General features: G+C 39.1%; 1 protein-coding gene across 3 annotated transcripts; it reads right to left on the bottom strand.

Annotated features, from left to right (window-relative positions):
* Positions 1-650: 650 nt before the first annotated feature.
* On the bottom strand, positions 651-24,103 carry MEMO1 (mediator of cell motility 1; the record flags this gene model as incomplete). 3 transcript variants are annotated; one of them, XM_079532612.1, is made up of 9 exons in its annotated part: positions 651-782; positions 1,995-2,099; positions 7,304-7,380; positions 8,556-8,698; positions 9,179-9,290; positions 10,639-10,751; positions 12,733-12,801; positions 14,384-14,465; positions 24,043-24,103. In XM_079532612.1, 9 exons carry the CDS (start codon positions 24,101-24,103, stop codon positions 651-653), a joined length of 894 nt encoding a protein of 297 aa, XP_079388738.1. The 3 variants fall into 3 exon arrangements, with proteins under 3 accessions (XP_079388738.1, XP_079388739.1, XP_079388740.1); XM_079532613.1 differs by lacking the exon at positions 12,733-12,801; XM_079532614.1 differs by lacking the exons at positions 9,179-9,290; positions 10,639-10,751; positions 12,733-12,801.

Below are 24,103 nucleotides of genomic sequence, written 5' to 3'. Positions count from 1 at the left end.
AAGTATTTTACAGAATGGCTGAATTTCAAGCAAAGAACTGAGGATAAAGGATGTTAATGACAAGCAGCCACATACAGAACACAAAGCAATAAGTTTAAATCAGACTATTTTGGTTTGTGTAGCCCTTTATTAGCAACTAAAATAGAAGATATCTGTTGTACATCACGGGTAGTAACTGACTATACTGGAGTTTTATTATATTCTAATACAGGATCATTTATAAATGCGTTGTTTTCCTTTTTTCCTTTTATTAAAAAGCTTCCACTCCTTTTTTTCCCCATTTACAACTTGCAAAACTATTCTGAAAGCTGAGTACATGTGCACAGGTCTGCAAAGAGTGCAAATTTAGGATATGGTAAATGCTTTACATGTCGCATTTGTAAGGACTGTCTGCCACCCATGCCTTCACAGCTATTATCTTTCCTAAAAATCACACAATGTTTTGATACCACTCTTCCTTCCATCGTCCTAAACAAGAAAGCATTTTTAAATGAGTTGAAACTAAGGAAGGACTACACCTACTAGAAAAGAAGTTCTATTAGTTTGAGGTTTCAGTATACCCAAAGACCAGGGACTGTATCTTTGTAAGGGCTAGGCTGGGACCCCGTATACAGAATGTGTGCAGGTGCCATCCCTGAGCATTCAGCAGTTCAGTGAACCATAAGTGCTCCAGCTGCGTAACTCACTGAGCTGTCTTGCCAGTTTCGACACTGGCTTGATTGAGCGTAATTCAAAAATGAAAAGCTCATATTCATTCCATTCTTCTGGAGCTCATTGATAGCCTGGAGAGAGGAAGGAAAAAAAAAAAAAAAAAAAAAAAAAAAAAAAAAAAAAAAAAAAAGGATCAGACCTCAGTTCTTTCCCCAGCCCCTTGAGGGCTCTTTGCCCCCCAGTGTACTACATACATCCATGCAGCTCTATACAGCAATACCAAACAACCTTTCAAAATAGATCCTTTGCAAACCACTTACACCTCTATGAGGAATTTATACAGAAATACAAAAAAAAAAATTAACAGTTTTTAGTATTTTTTCCATTGAAGAAAAAGAAAACACCTGAAATACATTTTGTGACAACTGGCAAAAGCAAGCTAACAGAGTTTAGCCCAGTCCCATTGCAAAACTCATCATTATTTGAGGCTGAGTTAAATATTTCTGCAGTTAAGCCATAATACTGAATTTTTATACTCGCATCTCCAAGTATTGATGTTGTTCATATGAACTTCTATAGACCGCACTTTAAAAGGCTCTTCTAGATGTTCTACACAGACGACATTTCCAGGGAATTATATCTTCCCCTTGTAAAAATGTTAGCATGCCTTATATTTTAGATTTAAATTGTATTAAAAAAAAATACAGCGAGATTCACTCAAGCATTATGATAAATCCACAGCACTCCATCAGTAAAGCAGCTGTGACCCATTTAAACTAATAAGTTAAGGCAGGTTTATGCCTGCACTGCATCAAAGCAAAGAAGTATAAAATACCAGTTAGGCTGAACTCTAATTGCCATAAATTTATGAGTTAACGGTGCACTGCACTCATTCTTACAGAAGTGCCTTTGCATCATATTTGCAAACAATGTTGTCACACATCACAAGGCATTCACAATAGCTAGCTAAATGCAGTACTGAAGAAGAATATACACATAAAGTGCATTTGTAAGTACTGACTCAGAAGAATAAGAACATACTTCTTCACAGAGATGGATTTTATTTTAAAGTGCCAAGAGAAAGTGAATAACTTTCATTGAAATTCAAAAGGATCATAGTACCTCATCTCCCTCAGGCAACTGAAAGCCTCAGGCTTTGTAAGAATATTTGTCTACGAGCAAGACAAGGAAATTAGAGACCGAATTGAGAATGCTTGGAAAAATCAAATTAATTCAGGACTTGCCATTTTAGAGCTAAGGAATACTTCAGCAATATTACGTGTAAAACAAATGCAAACATGTTGCTAAACGTTACACATCTTAATAGATCAGAAGTTACTTACATTTAATAATACGCCAATAGGATGTCTTCCACATATTGTATTATGGTATTTCTTCAAGTAATTGCTAAAAGATACAGGATCTAGCTGCTCTATAATGTTCATACCCTGAAAAAGAATTGACAGCAATGATTATTTTACACATTCATAAGCAGGTATCTGTGTAATCACCTACTTATGAACACAGAGGATTTTTACTCCTCAGGTGCTCTACTTTCTATTGAGGGCGTCTCAGCATGTGAGGGTCTAGCTTGCAGCCTTCTTGCCACCAGCCCTTAAATTACAAAGGCAGGAACTCTTCCAAATCTGTCAATGACCCAATGATCTGTGATACTCTCCTTACAGGTATCAATGAAGTTCACATTAAAAGTCTCCTCTCGTAGACTAGTTGAGTCCCACCTCCAAGGATCCCTGCTTTCATATGATTTTGTACTGCAATAAGCAGGCACAGTTACTAAAAAAGCAAAGCAGGAACAAGTTTCTCCTCCATCTGTTTTCTCTGTTAAATCTTCTAAGACAGAGCACTTCCCTGGGACTTCTGGATGTCAAAAAGCTCTAGACAAATTATACGTGTGCAAATCAAGCACACAGACTGATGTTTCCTAAACATATCAAGCACACAAACAAGGCAGTTGATCTGGGCACAGGAGTGCCATCTGCTTAGAGCATAAAAATCAGATCCAGAATACGTCTAAAGCACTGGCAAGTTGGGACACCACAGCACCCTAAGAGCCAGGAGACCATGCTTCCATATTCCACAGGGCCATCACATTAATACATTCCTTTCCAACCACAATGAGACCCACGATGACATGGGGTCTATAGGAAAGCTAACACTTGCAAGGAAAACAAAACCTCCCACGTGTGCAAATATTGGCATTCTCAAAAGCAAATGGAATCTTGCAACTACACACACAACCTACTCTTTTCCTATCGCCAAACAGCGAATCATACATGATGAAAACAGTTCAAAGCAGGTCAAACACCGCTGCTGTCTGGGTTTCACCACAGTTTTGTTTGGCTACACCAGTGTCCATCTTCTGCTGCTTTTCCTCCCTCTGAAAATTATTAATTCTGTTCACCAGGCCAATGAGCCCCAGACACTTACTAATCAGTAGGACACATAGCTGTGCTTCTTAATTGCAGCTGAAGAAGCAGGAAGGTTTTTCTCAGAGACCAGAAGAAAAGCATACACTTTGCATGGGAACAATGGGAATTTTATGTTAGAAAGCTACATTAAATAGGAAGAACAGAGATAATTTCTCCAAAGATTTCTTCTGTTTCTGTTTCCCAACCACTTCCCCTGATTTTGTGAAGCATAAGTGATAAAAGCAGAAATCATGATGCAGGAAGAAGTCTGTCTGAAGTCTCCACGTCAGGAGTGAAACCTCTTTAATACTCCGTAAGGGTGTTGGCTGATCTGGCAGATATACTAATTATTCAGACTGGATCTCAGCCGAGAACGAAGGAGCTGGAGATTCCCACGAGCATCAGGGGAGGATTAGAAGACAGCAACCATAACCATCACTTACGTGTAATTTTAATTAAAAACAGACATAAGATGATTTCATAAAAAGATTAACTTTACAGAAAAATAAAACCAAGCTATACTGACTAACTGCTGGCAAGAGCCCAGTTCTTCTAGTGTCACAGAGAAGGTGTTCAGACCCCTGGCTGGTAATCAGCTGTTACTCACACTCTAGATCTACAGAACTTAAATGAACGCCAAAAACAAAGGCAGCTCCTCTCTAAGTAGCAATGATTACGGATACTGCTGCATTTCTAAGAAGTTTAAGAAGCACGTACTCAAATCATGCATTTATTGCTGAATTGTACATGTGAATATACTAAAGATAGCAGAACCAGATACTGAATGAGCTCAGAAGAACATATTTCATCCATTAACGAACCATTTCATGACTTTAAAAGAAAGGCTGCTCGCCTAAGAAGCTCACTTTATAGCCATAAATCACTAGAACATACTGTGCACGGGCATTTGAGCATGTCTCAAGTGAATGAATGAGGATTTATAAGAATGCCTCATAAGCTTATTTCCATGCACAAATCAGCTCTGCAAGCATTTAGAGCTACACAGTTCATCCCAGCAAATATTAACAGAGCTCCATACGTTGCTGAGTTGATACAATCCGTTGGAGATTGGCAGTAACCACTATCCTATCAGCATTCAGCACCACTGGACATTCCAAACTTCCAAATTTAAGAACTGTGGCAGAACCAAGCTTGGCTCTTCATCTAAAATGACTTTGAGGAACAAAAGAAATACTTCCATCAGGTGGTGCTTTGTTTGTTCTAGAAATAAGTATGAAGCTAGTCAGAAACTTTCAGCATTTGGAATAACTGTTCTAAACTCAGCTCAGCTGAATTAAAAATATATGACAAAAATGTGAACTATCACAAAGCTTTACAGGTTATCACATAGATATTACAGCATATATCAGTTAACCAGGCATGATAAATGGCATCTACAATTACCTAGCATGGTGTATACAATGTAATTAAACACACTTAACCACCATTATCACACTTAGGGAAGCAGAAACTTGGTCTCAACACTAGTCAGTCCAGCTCGCCTTGTACACCAGAGTCACCCAGACTAGGAGATCAACATAAAAATTAATGGCTGGGCACAGCAGAGACTGAAGAGGCAGGCAGTCAGGCAGGAAGTCATAGTCTTGCATTACACCTAAGCTAAAAAGACTTCTCAGGTTGGAGCTCTCTGGAAGGTACTAGCACACCGGAGTGGTCGGTAAAAACCACCTCAAAAGCCAGCCATGCTGTGCACTGCTTTTCCACAAAGACAGCTGGCTGCTCCTGAACAGCTCCCCTTCCAGTATTCAGAGGAACAGAATCCTGCTGACTCAAGTGAGATTCAAGGCTTCACAAATAGATACAAAGTGAGCAACCTGGCAAAGAAGGTTGGAATGCGTAGTCTGAAATCTCTGGTCAGCCACAACCAAAGAATAATTACTCTTCAATGATGCACTGCAGAATATTCCTCTGCTCTTATTTAAGAAGCAGGCAAGTACCAGGTTATAACATACAAAGACAGTGCTGTACATCCGCTGCTTAATTACAACTGTCCATTTGAGGCTTCTCCCTGAAGGTACCCCTGTTAAAGAGGAGGTGTGGTGCCCCTGTCAGTGATCACACTGCAAGGCAACAGAAGGGGCACATTAAGAGTTGCTGTGGAGAAACTGACATTTGCCCAGCAATATTTACAACTCTGTATCTTCTATGCTCGAGTCTCAAGTCTTTAACAGAACCACAGTAAATGAAATTTCTCACAGTGATTAAGAGGTTGGGAAAGCTCTAGTGCCTGGAATGGTGAGGGTTGTTTATACACTAGCTAGGAAAAAGTCACACACATATACCTAAGACGAAGTCCAACTAAGATCACAGTTCTTCCATAAGGCTATTTCTAAAGAAAAGTCATTTTTATCTCAACACAGAATACTTTCCTGCTTACAAAGTCTGGAAAAGTCTGCTGCTTTGCTGGCTAGTAAATAATTGTAAATTATTGCCCTTAGCTAGCAATAATTTTATTGGATCAGCAATCACAAAGGGTAACATCTCCTCTGGTTTTAAAACAGCTTTGTCTCTAACTTTATGCTATTTTCTCTATGGAGAGGCCCAGAAGTTATAACCGTAGTCTCTGTAGCACACCAAGTGACATTAAAAAATTCAATACTTGAGATAAACAAACAAACAAAAAAGGAACTGAATGGGGCATATGAAATTGAATAGAGTCATCCAAAAAGCTGGAAGAATATAACAGGCAAATCTTCGTGGCGCTGTGCTTAATGTCCTCTTGCTAGAAAGAAATTCCCTAAAATCACTAAAAACATCGCTCTGTATCAAGTTAGAACATGGAGTCTTACAATGGAATTATGTTTCACATATGCACGATATGAACCAACAGGCAAGAAAGCATACTGCCACAAAGCATGGTTAGTTTTCCAGTTAGAATTAAGACGAAGACAGTACTTTTCAAGTCACTACACTGTGTACAGTAGACAACAATTTCACCAGAGCTTCAAAAATGTCATTTCTTTTTGGCTGAATAACTACAAAAAGAAACAGCCCAAAGCAGCATATTCATCAAAAGTAATTAAATTCCACAGTCCAGCCTTCTTCACAGAAACAAGCAAGAGGAAACTATGTTTGCTAACGCACTTTTTCTCCTACAAAAATATGCAGAGCTGCAAGTGCTGGGACTCTACACAGAGAAACCTCTCAACTGACAATAGGAATTAGTAAAAATGGCATTGAGTGAAGGCAAATTTACTGCTTCTATTCCAGCAATGATTGGCGAAAACCAAAGATGTCAATATGGATACACAAAGAAAAAAACTCCAGAGCTCTCTCCAACATATTTCTTATTTTACTCATTTCAGACAGGAGGAAAAGAGATAATGAATAAATGCTCCTTAAATAACAATAGCTGCCTCTTCCAAAAGATTTACAGAAGTCGCAGAAACGATCCAATATTTTTAGTTGAATTCTGAAGCTGTGTTCCCAGGAAAATTACTTCTACTCTGTGAGTTAAATATTATTTTGAGGGTTAACACATTTTTTTTTTTTTCCTATTTAAAAGGAAATATTTGGCTCCTATGATTGCAAAGAAAATGTAAATGTAACAAAATTGTTACATTGTAAACATGTACATACATGTAAAAATGTAACAAAATTGGTATTACAGTCTCTTGTGTATTTCACGTACATTCCAACCATTTGCCAAACCTAGAACATAGTATGGTCTAGCATTTTTCCCCAATCAACCGTTACAGAATAGAAGAGAGGTAAGACTGCTCCCCCAAGAAACAGGGACTTGTGTTTACCTCAAGAGCACAATCCCCTACAGCCTTTCCTCTTCATAACGGATGATGCTGAAACCTTTAATACAATCATGAAGATCACAAAGCTGTTTCAATATGCAGCTATCAAGTCTGTACTACCACAATATTTAATAATTTTTGCTGTTTTTCATAGGCATAAGAAGGTGCATGGACAGGAATTCACTGGGGGAAACTGTAAGTAGGTAAACATGCATGTATTCTCATAAAATATGCTTATTAGATTACACCCACAATGTACCGTGCACACTCAGTAAAACAGAAGATATTAGTAAAAAAAAAAAACACAGTTAAGTTCTTTCTCTGGTAAGCAAAGGAAACGTATACATACAATAAAACAGCCAACCTGTAACACTTTGTTAGAGAAGTTTCCGACGTGTTCAAAGTAATGTAAAGTACAGGAGAAACTTGTTAGTTCCACCAAATCTGAAAACTTACCATTTTATCTAGGTGCTCAATGGATCTATAAATTTCTCCTTGGGATTCATCATAGTAACTGTAACGGAACCTCTGACCTTGAAACAAAAATCATGTATAAAATAAAAAAGGGAAAATTTGTAGCTAAAACACTCCCTAGTACTTACAAATTAATTGAAACTGTAATATCTGTAAGTAGTACTCTTCATTTGCTTTACACCTTTTAGCTGCACTGAGAAAATTTTAGGGCTACCACAGAAGCAGCCCAGAAGCCAAGCAAAAGAACTTAAGAGAAGGGCAGCTGTACTTGAAAAAAAAAAAAAAAACAACCAAAACCAAAACCAAACCTGCTCTGTAGAACTGACACTGCAGTATCACTTAGTAGTGGCCTGTTAATGCCTTGGACTCAATTTCTATAAGTTTACATGTAAAGTAACATTTCTTTTTGCTATTCCTCTTCAGACAAAAGGTCAACCCTGGAGTCAAGCTACTACTGCTCACACAATAATATCCACTGTAAATAAGGTTACAAGAAAAAGCTCATGATAATCCAATTAAACAGTTCTAGATGGCTCATTGGCCACAGCTGAACACAGGTCACTCTTCTACAGCTCCACCTATTCCACAGTTCAAAGATGAGTAAAACATGAACTTGGTTATATAAGGTGACTGAAGATGACCATGAATAAAAGGGAAGAAGGTCTGCTGTGTAACATAAAACATCTTTGTGAAGCAGTTCCCCTTTCCAGCAATTGTTACAGTAAAGGGAAAACAAAGCATTAAAGCAGAATGACAGATGTCAAGGCTTCTGGAATCTATCTAGTTCTGCCACCATGAACAGGGATAACTCTGCTGAGTTGGCATAAGTATTCCATTTGCTAACTTACCCAGCAATAAAATACACAAAACTTATTTCCAAAGGGATGTTGTCATGTCCAGTGAATTGTAAACTAGTTAGTTTTGCAATATCCTTTGAGATGTTTAAGAGTAAAAAAAAAAAAAAAAAAAAAGGAAGAAACTTCAGATATTTCATTGCAAGTGAAAAGATATTTATAAACTCGTATTTCTTCACCACTTCTTTGCTACACTGAAAAATATACTATCACTTCATTTTTGTCTATTGCTCCAACTTTTTTTTTTTTTTTTTTTTTAAGTTTCAAATATACATTTACCAAAAGTTGAAATGTCAAATTGTGTTTCATGAAAGACATTTTTTAAGAAGTAAATACAAAATATTGATCATACTGCTATCATGGAGAGATGTGAAACTTACCCCAATGGCAAAAGTCAGAAGAAACCACAAAGAGGTTACTAGGATCAGCTAGGTATTTACTGAAGAGTTTTCCAAATTCCTGCTCTTTTGCCTCACTCAGTGCTCCGACCAACACAGGAATAATAGTAAACTCATCCTTATGGCTTGTAAGCAAAAGAAAAAAGGCTGTAATTTAAATGACATCTGAAGGTGTTTTAGGACTTGCTAACAATTTGCAGAATGTTTTAAAAGGATGTTTTAGAGCTATAGTACACGTGATAAGGATCACACTCCTAAGTTGCTTTAAAACCTGAAACCACTTCAGTTTCAGAATATAAACCCCTCCCCAAAACAGCATTTTTGCTGCAAAATGGAAACACTAAGAAAATGAAAAGACACATTGAAACCAATGAACAAAAAGAAAATCTCTGTGTACAAGTACTGTCCAAATGTAGACTATTTTTCCAAGCAAATAATACTTGTCTCTGACCCCTCCTCCCCAAGGTTTTCATTGAAAGATGGGGAACTATGGTAGGAAAACCCCTACGAAGAATATTACCTCTTCCTTCTGTACTTTAAATGTCTCAACTGCATTTTAATGCACATCATGGACCTCTTGTATGAGAAGTAATTAACCCTAGTACCTTTCCATGGCTTTAGCAGTATAAGGCAAATGCATTTCAATACTGTGTTCATCTTCATCTGTCTGTAAAGACATTCGCTCAAACATTCCGGTCTTCCACAGTTCTCCATAAACTGAAATGAATCAAAAATATTTATATCATTCTTCCCCACACACAAACAATAAAGCAAAATATAGTGCACCATTATCAGAAATAAGCCTAGTAAATCAAATTACTTGTCTCCAAGAGCTGTCAACATAAAGCATTTGATTTCTACATCAATTTAAGATTGAAGTTATGTTCAAGTCATAAACTATTTAATTCACAGAATAAAGGCGTGTTAAATCAAGTCACCTTGTTAGTATTGAGATTTTCAGTTATGGTACAAGATCTAATAATGAAGCTTCATAGCACAGTAGAACATAAGAAATATACATGCACTGCCTAGACTTTCAACTCTGATTTTCCTAAACTACACCATCATTTTTTTTTTTTTTTTTTTTTTTTTTTTTTTTTAAAGTTGACCAGCTGAGCCATTGCTGGATATATTACTACTACAGCTACTGAATTATGAGGTCTAGAGAAAGCAAAATCTGATTAAGTAACCCACCCCTATAAGTTAATTTTCATTCTCCTAAGCAAACTTGGTGGTATGCAAACAGTGATCTCTGCATTTGAAAACTCTACCTGGTGGGTCACCTGATGTAGAGCACTGCCTCATCCTCCATTACAGAAATGCAAAACCTGAAATATTTGGCACCTAAGGAAGTTTTTGCAGGCACCACACAGGAAGCCTGAACTAGCTTGGTTAATCAGTGATAATGAGATAGCAACATAAAATTGGCTAAATACCACTAGATTGCTAATTAGATACTGTATAGTTTAGATATACTTTGAAACATACACAACTCAGAATATCACAGCCATCTTCACTGCATCTTTAAACTTACTGTCAAAGACCAGTCTTTCATGGACTAACACTAAGTCCTGTAGGCACCGCACCAGTGTAAAAAATAACAGTCACATGCAATAGAGCATCCAAATAAAGGTAGTTTTTTGTTCTTTTATCAGAAATACACTCAAGCCAACTAAAGCACTGTGTTTTTTGCAGATAGGATACTTCAGAGAATGCTGGAGCACGCGTGTGGAGGGGCTATTAATTTAATGCAACACTTGTTAATTTTGTGATTGCTTTTTAAGATTTGTCAAGAAGCACAAACTCATACTGATAAAGATTATTTAAATAAAGACTGAGAATTGTTCACACGCAGGAGCAAAAGGCAATGATCTTACTATATTAGTGCCTGCAACCACCAGGATCATCAAGAAGTTAGCTTTCATTGGAGTAAAAAGTTTCACATTTGTATGCCACACAAAAGCAATGATGTGCCCAGCACCACAAGGGTCCTCAGCACTGCACTGTCACAGCTAATTCTAAAGCCCCAGCAGTCAACAGCAAGTAAGCCTTATCACACACTTACTCTTTTGGTCAATTCGGAGATCGTACAGAGGCGTTCTATAAATGTCCACACTGGAAAGTGCACATCGGGAAAGGGGCACGTGATGGGAAGGCCCAAGAATGAAAATTTTTCGGCTACAACGATCAACAAAAAAGGCCCAGAATTTAGACAACAGCAATTGTACAGAGACTTGGTTTCGAGTGACAAGTTCAATAAAAAGGCTGACGTATGAAGTGATACTTTCAGCAGTTACCTGGTGGTTAACAGCAGAGTTTTATTCTATTATGAATCAGACCACGGATCAATCCTTGATCCAACCTCACTCAGTTACTCAGAAACAATCATAAGACCAGTGCAGTAATGCTTCATGTAGCTTTAAACCTTTTAAACAGATTATATACCAACACTAATCACCTAGCAACTGACTGGAGTCATCTGAAGGCAGAATTATACATGATAGCCCTTTGGTCCAAGGAATGAATTGAAAAATCTAACTCAACCTTCAGTTATACACAGTCAACGATTACAGGTATGCACTCTCAAATGAGGATTATAGATTTATCATCTATTCAGAGCTGTTCAATGGTTTACTTGATGAGCCTTTACTTCACGCTTTACCAAATTCCACTTTAAGCTAATCTCAAATGGCGTATTTGTCCAATTGTTGCATTAAAAACAGGGATTTGGATCTACATACTTATAGCTTCAGCTGACATTGCCCTGATATTCTTCCACCCATCATCAAGATATTTCATGAAGTCATCAGTTCCTGGCTCTTGCTTTACTATTAGGAGCTCTCCTGCCACAGAACTTCAGAAAAATCTACAGGAAATTCAGCTGTTCGGAATCAGGATCACATGATATTTCTGCACTGAACTAAAGTGGTGGAGACATCAAAAGATTTTCATTTCTTCTTTCTTACATGTGAAATAAGAGCAATACTAAAACGCTGTACCTGTTTACAGAGCTCATACAAACCAAAAAATCTAAACGTGCAATAGTTCAGTTGAAAGATTAATTACACTCTAGTGAATTCTAGACATCCCATGCAATAAAACAGTAAGTGATCCAGAAAGTTCAATTAACTCACTGTATCACTGAACCTGGGGAATGCAACTTGAATTAGTTTTAGAGAAACCAGTTCTCTGGCACACTAAGTTATCTTTACTTTGTTTACAATAGTTTAGAGTGCATGCTAACATTGTCTTTGGGAGTATGACATTTATCTCATAAGCAATTGATAGAGCCAGTTTTTAGACTGGCATTACAAGATCCACACAGTGAGTGAACATTGGAGATACTTTAAAATTCTCATCGAACAAATGTTGCTGTCAAAATAGGCAAGAACTATATTTTTTACTAAAATAAAATCTCTTCATATTTTTAGATGAAGACACAGACTACAGTGGGGGTAGTTTGTTGGTGTTTTTTTTTGTTTGTTTGTTTGTTTTTTGTTTGTTTGTTTTTTTTTTTTGTTTGTTTGTTTTTTAATTTGGGGGTTTTATTTCTAAGCCTGTGCCATTAGTAACACAAATCCATTTAAAACTATTACAACAAGTAACTTTCACTGACTTCAAATATTATATACATGCAATGGTTACTTCTTCTCCACAGCAGAAGAGAATCCTGGCAGCATTCAGCCCATAACCCTGCACTGAAAAACCAATGCAGAATTGTGATCAAATACTTCAGTATACTTAAAAGAAAACAAAATCTCCCACAAAAAAATAAAATGGAAACAAAGATACCCTGTGACCAGTAAGATACAAAATAGCTCAGGCTCTTAGAAAAGCAATGGAACATTGAGTAGTAAAGCAAATTTTAAATTATTATTTGTTGAAAGAACACCTTTAGCATCTCCCTACTAGAAATGTAGCTGCCAATAAATCTCCACATTTTTGAAAATACTGCTTTACATGTTCTTCCTCAACAATATCACACTATTTTTTTTTCTAAGATTCAAACAATTTGAGCACCGTGAGGTTTAAAGAGTAGAAAATGAATGTATGAAAGACAAAAAAAAAAAAAAAAAACCCAAACCCAAAAATACAAGGAGAGCAAGAAGTACTGCATAGACCTCACTGTAAGATTTCTAAAAAAGAGTTTAATACTTACGTAATATTAGGATCTACTTGCTTGTAAGCATGGGCTGCACAAGATCCACAATAGGTATAACCTGCATGGCTGTAAATCAAGTTAAACAGTATTAACTATGTTTAACATTTTTGTAAAACACACAATATTTATATTGCTATTAAATATTAGCATCTTTATCCCCTAGAAACTAGAAATAGCAAGAATAATCCCCAAACCATCTCATGGAACAGCTGAAGAGCACTATTCCAATACTGAATGCATGCATGATGTATTTGTAAAAGAGCTAGCAGTAAACATGAAGTAGGCCTCCTTAATCAAAGCACCTTTCATTATTTATAAAAGATACAGTAAATCCACTGTATAACTGCATACTGTCAGAAGCTCACAGTAATGCTGAGAGTGCAGCCATAAGATATGGAAATAATACAATGTTGGAGGAAGTCTTCCTAACCAGATACGTATAACTCAATATGGAGGACAGTAGAAGAATCTGGCAAAAGCAGACTGTGTTACAACAGCAAGGAGAATAAAAATATTAGGTCAATGATGAACACCATCCTCAGCAACAGAATAAGTGGGCACAAGGAAGGGAGTGGAATGCAGCATATGTATATACATAGATAGTATCTGGAGCAGGTTATCCTCAAAATGACCCCTGGATTTTACTTCAAAAGGGTACACTACTGTAGACTAGGCAGAGAAAAGGGAGACAGAGTGAATCAGCCAGGTTAACAGAGCCTTCAAAAGGTTCCATCTGACACGAGTTTTTCTGTCCTTCACAAAAATTTTATTAGCCATATTCTACATTAGAGATGTCAAAACAAAGGCATAGGTGAAAGAAACAGTTCAGCAAGGCCACAGAAGTATCTCCAGCGGGTCTGGAGAAAGAATTCACGTTATCTAAGCTGCAGCTAGAAAGTCTTTCTCCAGATATTCCTGCAAGAAAAGAGCATGGCAGACTGGGGACAATTTCTTCCATTGATTCAATACTATTATGAAATACTTCTAACATTACGTTAACACTATGATCCAACAGGAAATACAGGAAGTGAATTAAGGTGCATTTTCTAGAATTTCCTTCCTACTCACAAGGAATTGGAATAATCAGCATACCTTTCTTACATGTATGCCTTCACTATTGTCATTAAATTTAGTTCTACCTAAATAACTTAAATGATGCTTGTTTCTCCTGTAGACCAAAACAAATAAAACACACCAAAAAAAAAAAAAAACCCAAAAAAACAAAAAACCACCCAACAAAAGCAAACCATTTTTGACTGCTGGAAAATGTTTCAGTGCAGTTTTAGCTTTGCAAAGTTGTTTTCTCTTCGCTGACTTCAAAAATAAATGTACGCATGGCTGTTCAGTGCTATAACTGCATTGAAAGAGTCATCTTAGGCTACCACCCCATCTCTTATCTTAGTGGATCACAAGGAAAAGATTATTACTTCAATCCATCTGCAAAACAAAACTGACCATATACTAAGATGATCGTGGATTTATGCTACTTCCGCTTCATTTTCTAAATATTATCTGGAAAAAAAAAACATCCACATGACATTCCTTTCAGCTATAGTCAAGATTTTCCCAGTTTTCAAAAATCACTCAGAATAAGTATGTATTTAGCAAACCAAATATTATATACACCAAAAATAGACTTCAAACTTACGGTGCAATAATGGCTCTAGCAGGTCTCTTTGTGGACTGTACTTGAGAAAGCCAGCCTTCTAGTTGTGCATTCAGCTGGGGTCCTATGAACATACAAGGAAATACTGAAGCCATTAAAAAAAAAAAACAAAAAAAACCCAACCATATATATATAAATAACACCTCCATAATCAATAATTAAAATAATCTTAAACTTCAAGGCCTGTGTCTCAGTCCAGAAAAAGGAAGTGTAAAAACCAACATGCCTGTAATGTTCAAGTTTGCACTAGAGAAGTTCCAAACTCCCAGTCCTTGAAGTCAATTTATTCTACATCCACATGCTGCCTGGATAGATGCACATCATTAGAAAGCATGGCCACTGATCTCAAAAGGGAGCTCAGTAGATTATTTATTCTTCCAGTAATTGTATTCACAGAATTTAGTAGTAATAAGACAACATATGCCAAGAAAAAACAATATTGGAAGATGGTGTGCCCTATACATATTGATGGCCAACAGTAATACGATAGAATACAAAGCACGTAAAGCATGTTGTAAGCTGGAAGAACTGTAAAGAAGACAGCTTAAAATAAATGCTAGTACTAACTCCACAGCAGCTTCCAATCATACACTACAAGTACATATACTTCTCGACATAAACTTAGCTACATATTTCACAGACCAGATCTCATCCCCTCTCAAGAGCAGCATACAGCTACACAAAACATTGCCAATATGCCAGCTTTTGTAGAAGGGGATGGTAGGAGGGGAAAGGACTTTCTCTGTGGTTGTAAAGATTCCCATTTTCTTACATGTAGAAGCTGAACACTTACTGCAACTCCTTTCCCTCAATCTACAATCACCTCCAGGGCCTCAGATGCAGCCTACACCTTTAATGTGGCATAAGTGGCATGCTGCAATGCTGTAACCTTATAAAGCAATGAATCTGTCTAAAATACCCACATACCAATTTAGTTCTGCTGCTTCTACTGCACACTTTTAAAATTAAAAAAAAACCACAAAGTTTTTTTTCCTTAATTCTCCCAAAACATGTGCAAGAACTTTCTAAAAAAAGCTCTTTAGGAAAGAACTCCTTGAAACATCTCCTAACCAGAGTCTTAACCAACCCATGAATCAGCCCCAGCTTCACCCTTCTCTCCAAAAAGGACTCGGTGCAACTCTATAGCAGAAGTGCCAGGAGCTTACAGGCAGCCTGAGATAGACTTGGACTCACCCCCAGCCAATGTGTTTGGCCTTCTTTCATTCCTTCTCCAGCAGCTATTTTTGATTAAGAAGGCAGTTAAGACGATTTATCTTTCATTAAGACAAATCAGGTAACTCACTGGACAGTTTGAACACAAGGTGCAGAATTTTTTGTAGTTTTCTAACATTCCATATGATTGTTCAGAGGGGACCAAAACCAAAATTTCTGCTCTTACAGCATAGTGAAGTAAGGTGTCCTGTTTGCTCGGTCTGCTGGTACAGACTTCTCTTTCTACAGGCAATAAAATCACTAACAAGTCTGTGTAACCCAAGGGATGGAACTTCTATCAGTGTTTACTCAAGGATGGAGTAACAGGTTTTCTTTCAGCCTTTTCTCCCCCCTTTAATGGTGACTTTGGAGATCATTAACTCAAACCTAATGCAAGTTTCCCTATCAACTAATACATCTTTTTGAAATTACTTGCATTAGAAAATGTAAGTAATCAAATCCTTTTCCAAAGGAAGCATGCAAAGGAAAATGAAAAAAAACAAACAAACAAGAAACCCCCCCACACATACCCATCCAACCTTTTAGTAAAACAAAACCCAAATAAACCTCAGTACCCCCAAGAGAACTCGCATTACTGACAGGATTACCTGCAGCTCCCTGTTCTTACAAATATTTTAAGGGGGATATTCTAGCACGGTAATTTCCTTGTTAGCACATTACCCAGGGACAGAAAGCTACTGTTAGCATCAACTTAAAGCGTTCAGAGAGGTTTTTCTTTCAGTTTATCAAACATGACAGCGCTTAAGGCTAAAGTCAAAATATTTGAAATGAATATATACAATATAAATAAACCCACATTATCACAGTAGGTATGTTCTGCCATATGGGATGATATAATAGGAGACGAATAGCACTGTAAGTTTTCTTCATATGTGAACGTGAGTTAAAATAGAAAAAAGCTTTTGCAAATAGTCCCCAGATAAGTGAAACAGTCAACTCTTCAGCTGACAGTGTTGCCTGTCTAACCTTGTGCTGCAGGGGTGGGAAAGAAGAGGGGTTCCTGTCTCTTCAGTCCCAGGTAGAAAGCCCAGCCTGGGAAAGCTGGCAGATAGAGCAACAGTTTTTTTTTTTTTTAAGGCCTCAGAAAGCCTGCTGAATTCTATGAACAGTCAGCATGCTTCAGCATTAATACTGCAAGATGAGACCTGTCCTTGACTGAAGAAAGATTAAGCAAAAACCATGAGCTTCACTGAAACGAGTAATATTATGACAGGATTTCAATCCTCTGAAATAAGGTATAAATATAAGTATGCAACTAAAGAATGCTGACATTATCTATGGATATTTCACATCCTGTTTTGTTTAGCAAACTGGCAGAAATTCCACCAACTAAGAATAATTGTGAGTACAGACCAAGTCTCCAGCAGACAGATGTACAGAGATAGCTACAGACACAGTTGGTCCAAGTTTCCTGCCTAGAAGCTGCACTTATTTTTACAATCAACATCATCCAAAGCAGTGAGCAAAAAGGAATCATTCCATTAAAATAATGGTTAATAATGGTTAAATGGTGTTACCTCATGTGTCAAACATGCAGCACTCACACACTTTGGTTCATCACTCCTATTTAGACTGTTCACAGTGCAGGCTTTGTAAGCTGCAGCAAAGCAACACATGTTCCACATAGCCAACCTTACATTGCTGGATGAGACTGAAGCGCTCATATGCCACGGCCAGCAGAATATATTGGAAGCTTGCTCTGGACACAGCCACCACCATTACCAGTGCAAAACCTCTCTTTTCAGGCCGGTGATTTGAAGTCTCCCTTACAGTGGGTGTCACTCTCATTGGCAGAGCATAAGGCTCAATCAAAATTCTGAGCAGTACATGGGACACCTGTCTGATCTCTCAGTCATGCATATATAGCAGGTGCAGCAGTACAAGTAGTGGTGGAGCACAGTGACAGTAACACTGTTTATAACATGATTTGTTCTGAGAACATGGCTAATTACTGCATACGTACTATGAGGAAATGCAGACCCTGTCCCCAGCTTTTACGCTTCTACTTTCAGCTTTTGCCCATCTAGCCATGCGCTGTTCTACAGGAACCAAACCTCTTCTTCACTGCACCTTACTCCTTAGATCTTCTCGTTATCTTTACCTATAGATGGGAAAGTCTACAGAAGTAATTCTAATACATTCTACAGCAGATATACTTGTTAAGTCTCTAGTCTTGTGTCAGGTTAGAAGAACCGAGGTCAGTAACAGTGAAACCTTGGGGGCTACCACAAAGCAGTTCCGTGATAAACTGGAGGAACTCCTATGCCTGCGTCTTCGAATGGGAGTCTAAACCAATCCAACTGTCAGGCAGACTTCAGTTTGGAACGTGGCAGAAGACTGACTAGTTTCTCTTCTTAGTAACAACTGCAGAAATGTAACAGTTGTTTTAAAAACTACAGGTCCCACTCAAAAAAAAAGTGCTTATTTCAAACGGCAAACGCCAAATTCTTGAATAAAAAACAGTCTTTGTACTGACAAAGACTGGAATTTGTCAGGAATAGGAAATGGCTTTCAAAGGCTTGTGTTGATAAGCACATTCTCTGCTGCTGTGATATAGACTTTTCCAATACTGAATACTGATGAAACACTGAAATCAGCGTAAGAGCAAGGCAGAAATTTACTTAGGTGAATTGCAGGACTGCAAAAGAAAACATTAAAATACAAATGAAGATTATACTTACGATACATAAATTCCTACTTTACACACTGCAAGATGAACATAAAACAGCAGGTAATGTTTGAATGAGGGAAAATAAAACTGAAGCCACAACACTGAAATCTGCTTTGGTGGCAGTTCCCACGGGCACGTGCCAGCTTTCCTGTATTCTACCAGTTCTAATTTGCTTCACCGAAAGCTATTGGGAAATAAATAATCAAACACTGTCTACATCCATTAAGAACATCAGCCAACACGCACCTACTTTATGCAATCCTCCCCAGCTAGGCCATTCAGAGACAAAACAAACGACCTTCTGTTCTGTAGCTCCAAGAAAGTGATTTAGACTCTAATGTGAAACACTTAGGTGCTAAACGTAATCAGAATTTGTGTAAGTATTCACAAGGTGATACTTGCAGGACTGTTTTAGGAGCACACCAAACATAAAGCTCTTTTTCAATTTTATTTGCACCATAAAAGGTGAAGCTTTACTTTCTTTACTTTCTTTACTTGGAGTGCCTTGACTTCAACTGTGTTTAAGTGATCCAGCTAGAAACAATAGCCAGGGAAGCATATTTAAAATTACTTCAGTATACTTTTGCACTGCACAACGTTGAATAGTGAAGTCTGCACATTAATGCTGGGTCTCTTACTAATTAATCATGGAACACAACAACGCATCCACTTTTCCCATAAAATTTCTAAGAAAGAAGATCAAAAGGGGAGAAACATTACATGCAGTCTTTAACCTCGCAAAGCAAATACTGAATTCTTGAGATAATACAACTAGTTGTTCACAGATTTTAAGGTAAGAACAGTTGTGCTTGGCTGCATCTGAAATGTGCCAGCTAATGTCACAACAGTAAGACTTTGTGGCCAGTAATTAATTATCTTGCAGACATTATTAGTGAAAAGAGCTGTGTACAGCAGCATCAGGTCACTATTTCCTCTCCTTTCACTGTCCCTCATGTTTTCTTTTTCTCCCGGATCCACTGCACTTACCCCAGACAAACAACATGGTGATGCTTACATGCATTACTTCTGCATTATGTTTATGAATGCGCCTTGGTGAGTTACTCCAAATTATGGGAGCACACCAGGCTTCCTGGCACACCAGATTATGGACTTCCAAAAAACTTGGATGAAACAGCAACCAACTCCCTTAGCCCCCTCCCATACCTGCATTTACAGTCTAACAGTTCACAAAGCCACTCGCATCATTCACTTCTGGCCCCTTCTACCACCACAGACACTCAGGCTCAGCAAAGCACTGAGCAGCGGCTCTGTGCTGAGTGAAGGCAGGATGCCGTGGCTCCAGAAGTCAGTGGGAGGCACCCCAGCAGCCACATTTGTCTTCAGAATGCATGCAGAAGGCCTGGCAAAGACCTGACACTCATTCGAGAAGACAGTCGCTGAGTAGAAATGGCTGTAACTGATGTACGCACTTTTTTCTGATATTGATAAGAAATGAACACAAGACAACCATAAGGTTCTACCCCTCACTCAAATATCTATGCAGAGATAGACTATTTACTTGGCTCATCACACAAAGTAACTCAGGACTGCAATGGCCTTTCAAGTCAATGCAGTGATTACTATGCCAACTTACATTTGCATTAAAAAGCATACAGAAATTAAGGTCAAAGGATTTGGTACAGGCTACCAGAGCCATACTTCTGATCACAAGGCTTAGTCACAGAGAACAGAAATAAAGCATACCTAACATGATGACAAACCCATTTTACAGGACAAATTTCAACTCATGCAGTATTGTCATCTACATGGTCAATTTGATTTTGCTCACGTGATTTGGAACAACTTACTCACGTCCTTTGTGTTTCAATTGTATCAGGATGCTACTGACTGGAGAAAGGTTGAGACAAGAGGACTTATCACATACTCTATTAAGGAGTGCTGTAGTATTCGATCAGCACTTCCAGGAGCCAGACAAGGCAGGCTGGCTGCCAGTAAATGAAGTGTGTTAAGTACCCCGTGTGACATCTCACCTGTAATGGCATGCTACACATAACATAAGAAGGAAAGATAACTGGATACACAAAAAATAATATTTATTCTCATTTCAGGCATGCATGGATCAATGTCCCACAGAACTGGCCAGGTTGGCTGGGGCCCTGTGCAACCTATCTAGTACTTGATCCAGTGGTTGACAATGCTGCTTTGGGTAGGTGTTGGAACCTGACAACCCTTGAGATCCTTTCCAACATAAGCCACTCTATGATTCTATCTAGGAAAGCATCTGTCCTGCGTTTCAAGCCATGGAAAATTATGTGATTTTTGTTTCATGTTGTCCCTAATCTTCTCCTTTTCCCTGCTGGTCAAAATCAATTTCTCAAGAGATCTGAATGCTAAGCAATTGAATTAACCCAGCAGGATTTTCTTCCAAAAATAAATCAGTGTACAATTTTTCACCACAGAATGATAATACTTCAGAAATATACATGCATCTGTTAGAGCAGAGCAACAGGTTCATCATTTTGTCTACATTAGTATGCCTGTATCTTATTTTCGCAAGCAGTTTTAGCAGCCACCATACATCAGGTTGCTAGGCCAGAGAAGCAATGGCATGTCACATACTATTTCAGACTTTCAGTAAAAAAAACAACAACAACATACAGATAGAAGTCTGGAAGTGACAAAAAAGTTACTTAGATCAGTAGCCTACTCTTAGCATTGGTCACAGCAGTACGTTTTCAAAGCTTACTTGCAGAGCTTCCCTTTTTCAGAGCTGCTGCTAAGTTGAAGGAAGAACATTGTTCTTAGCTGTCTGACCAAACACATCTCATTAGACAAATGCTCTACAAGTCCACATCTAAAGTTTATTAATATACTACTCAGACTGATGTGGGACAAACATGAACTTCCCTACACCAAGAATTCTAGAAGATATGTGATATTCTATCATAATTATCATCACCCAGAACTCAACTGCAGAAATTTATTAAGGAAGTTGCTTTTTAAGTGTTCTTTTACAATAGCACGGTATGGATGTAGAGTACTTTGGAAGTTAAGCACTACCACCACCATGAAGCATCCCCCAGCTTCATTGACAAGTAGAAGTTGCAGTGCTTTCTGCCTGTGACATCACCCTCCCTCTCTCAACAACGAAGTTGTTTACTTACAGCTAGATATGACACACTAATGTGTAGGCACGCCTAGATGTGCATAATCAGGCAGCCAGTCTCAACAGCTCTGAAAAGTTTATTAACATCACACAATTAGGTGATGTATTCTCACTAGAATGTAGCGCATGTTTATATTTTCCAAGGCAGAACACCCAAGCAGTACATATTCCATAGCTGGAGAAAACAAAGTGGAATGAGGGTTTATTTTCAGCTGAAGCAATTGCTGCCCTACAAAAACGATTGGTCTTCAATGAGAAAGAACAGTATTTCTTGTAAACCCTTTTAAGGGCATCCTTTCAAGGATATCCTTTAGCCACAATCCTGTTTTCCATTTCAGATCTGTTCTTCACCCTCTTCTCCCTCAGCTTTCAGGGTCCTCTTCTCAGCTAACTTAATCTTTTTCCCAGATCAGACATCGACTGTCAGATCTTATCAATTTTTGAACGTGTCCTTCAAGAACCACATTTCTTGTTGCCCCTTTTGGACAGATGTAGCAGGCTAATAGTCATCTTACCTATGGAGCGAGATGAGGGTTCCCAAAGTACCTGCTTGCTCTGCACAAGGGAGCTCAGCTCTATTGAAATAGAACAGTTTTCAGGAAATGGGAAGCTTAAATGCTAACCAGTTGAATATAACCCATCAAATCGCTTCTGGGCCTGGATGGTAAGCACAAAGGGTGTAGGTAGAAGGACTTGATTTCTGCAGAATCACAGGAATGCAAAGAACTATCGCTATTCTAATTCTATGGTAAACGAATGCCCTCTTGGTCCTCATCTGTTTCCTGCTCACTTTTCATAGACCCTCCCCAAGTAGAATTCAAGAATGAGTTCCCAGGCAGCAAACAACATGTAGCCCCTATCCTGCAGCCTCACACACCCTATGTAAACGGCACACAACAGCTCTACAGAAAGAAACATTAATAAAGTTCTCTCATTTATAAAAGAACCCCCCCAAAAGGTAAAAACATCACCCGAAACTTGCAGTCTATGCAACATTATCCACCAACCCCAAAGCCACACACTAGCAGTTACAATTTAACTTGTCAGAAGTACCATCAGCACAACTAGTTAGAACATGATTCCCTTTAATATCCTTGTTTGGTTGTTTTCTTGCAGGGAGGTGCCTGCCACCCTACCCAACCCCTCCCCAGCCATTAATAGCCACAGGCAGCCAGAGAGTTTCTGGATGTCCCACTGCAGACAAGTCCTACTGGCCAAACTGGTCACACAGACCTACAGAAATGTAGTCCCACAGAACTACCTGCTGAATTCACACAGGGAAAAAAAAGCAAACAAAAAAACCAAAAAACCAACAGCAGCTATGCCTCACGAATAAATTATGATGCAAAAGTAGATATTGTTTTACTTGCAACCTGGAACGAAGCCAGCATCAAAATCAAAGCTACAAGATATAGCTAAGGTCCTTTAGCAATTCCACATTACAAAGCCATTTTCTGCCATATTAATAAACAAAATGACAAGAAGCACAAACAGATGTGATGGTGTCACCCAGTCTTGACATTCTGATGTTCTCACGTTTAAAAATACCTTTGACACAGTCCTGTTTGCTTGCTAGAGGGCAACTACCTTTCTCTCCAAACAACTGGAAAACTAAATTCAAGCTGTCCGCTCCAGACACAGGTTGGAGGCCAGTTGTGCAATGGACACAGCCATTATGCCTCCAACGTGAAGCTCAAAAGGAAGACAGTCATTCTCTATTGTTGTCTGGAAGCAGACAGCCACAGCCGACAGCCCTGCTCCTTATCTCACAGCCTGCATCTTCCGGTATCACCTCCCCCGTGTATTTCTTTACTTCCTTTCCAGTTTTTTTTTTGCCTCATACCTTATTAATTACTTTGTGAAGGAGAGAGGAAACCTCTTCATTACAGCCAGGAGAAGTCCTTTATAAGTATCAGTTTAGGATTCTGAATACACAGAGGGCTTTGACTGCACCCTTCCCCTATCTCTGCACCCCAGGTGTTCTCTACAAGAACCTCTCGCTCACCCACATTTCTGCAACGGTCTTTATCCCCAGGGCCAACAGCGGACTGTCTGCTGCATGTCACTTCAGTAACAGCTGTGGAAACGCAAGTGGGATTCCCACACAGCTCCAAAACCCAGCAGAGGGTACCGCCATGCACACGTGCATAGAAACAGAGCCATTCCTGACTTCTGACGTGAGGGTGGGGAGCTCCCCCCCTCCAACGCACCACCTCCCTTCTGCTCTTTTCGCACCAATATCGCTTTTAGAAAAGGCACACAGCCCGCTCCGTACAACCGCTAGCACAAGAGGAGCTTCGGAGGAGCAGCCACGAGTCGGGCCGCAGGCAGAGAACGAAGCCTCCTCCTACCCCCCAGCCCGGCACCGACCCCTGCAGCACACGCTCCGCGCCCTCTAAACCCCAAGGAGGAACCCCGGGGCACTCGGCCCCGGACACAGCGCCGGGAGGGGCACACGGCGACACGAGCGGGGGGGCCGCCGACACGCCGCCAGCCTCGGCCCCCCGCCCGCCACGTGCCGGCCGCGCCGTCGGGGCGGGGCTCGCCGCGCTCCCCGGCCCCGGCGCAAAGTGCTGATTCAGCCCCCACCCCCCGCCCCGGCGCCGCTACCTGAGGCAGTGTACCAGCTGCCGGCGTGGCTGGCCTCCCGGCAGAGCACCCGGTTGGACAT

Source organism: Tetrao urogallus (assembly GCF_951394365.1).
Source record: "Tetrao urogallus genome assembly, chromosome: 2".
Taxonomy (NCBI): domain Eukaryota; kingdom Metazoa; phylum Chordata; class Aves; order Galliformes; family Phasianidae; genus Tetrao; species Tetrao urogallus.
This window is presented reverse-complemented; position numbering and strand designations above follow the sequence as displayed.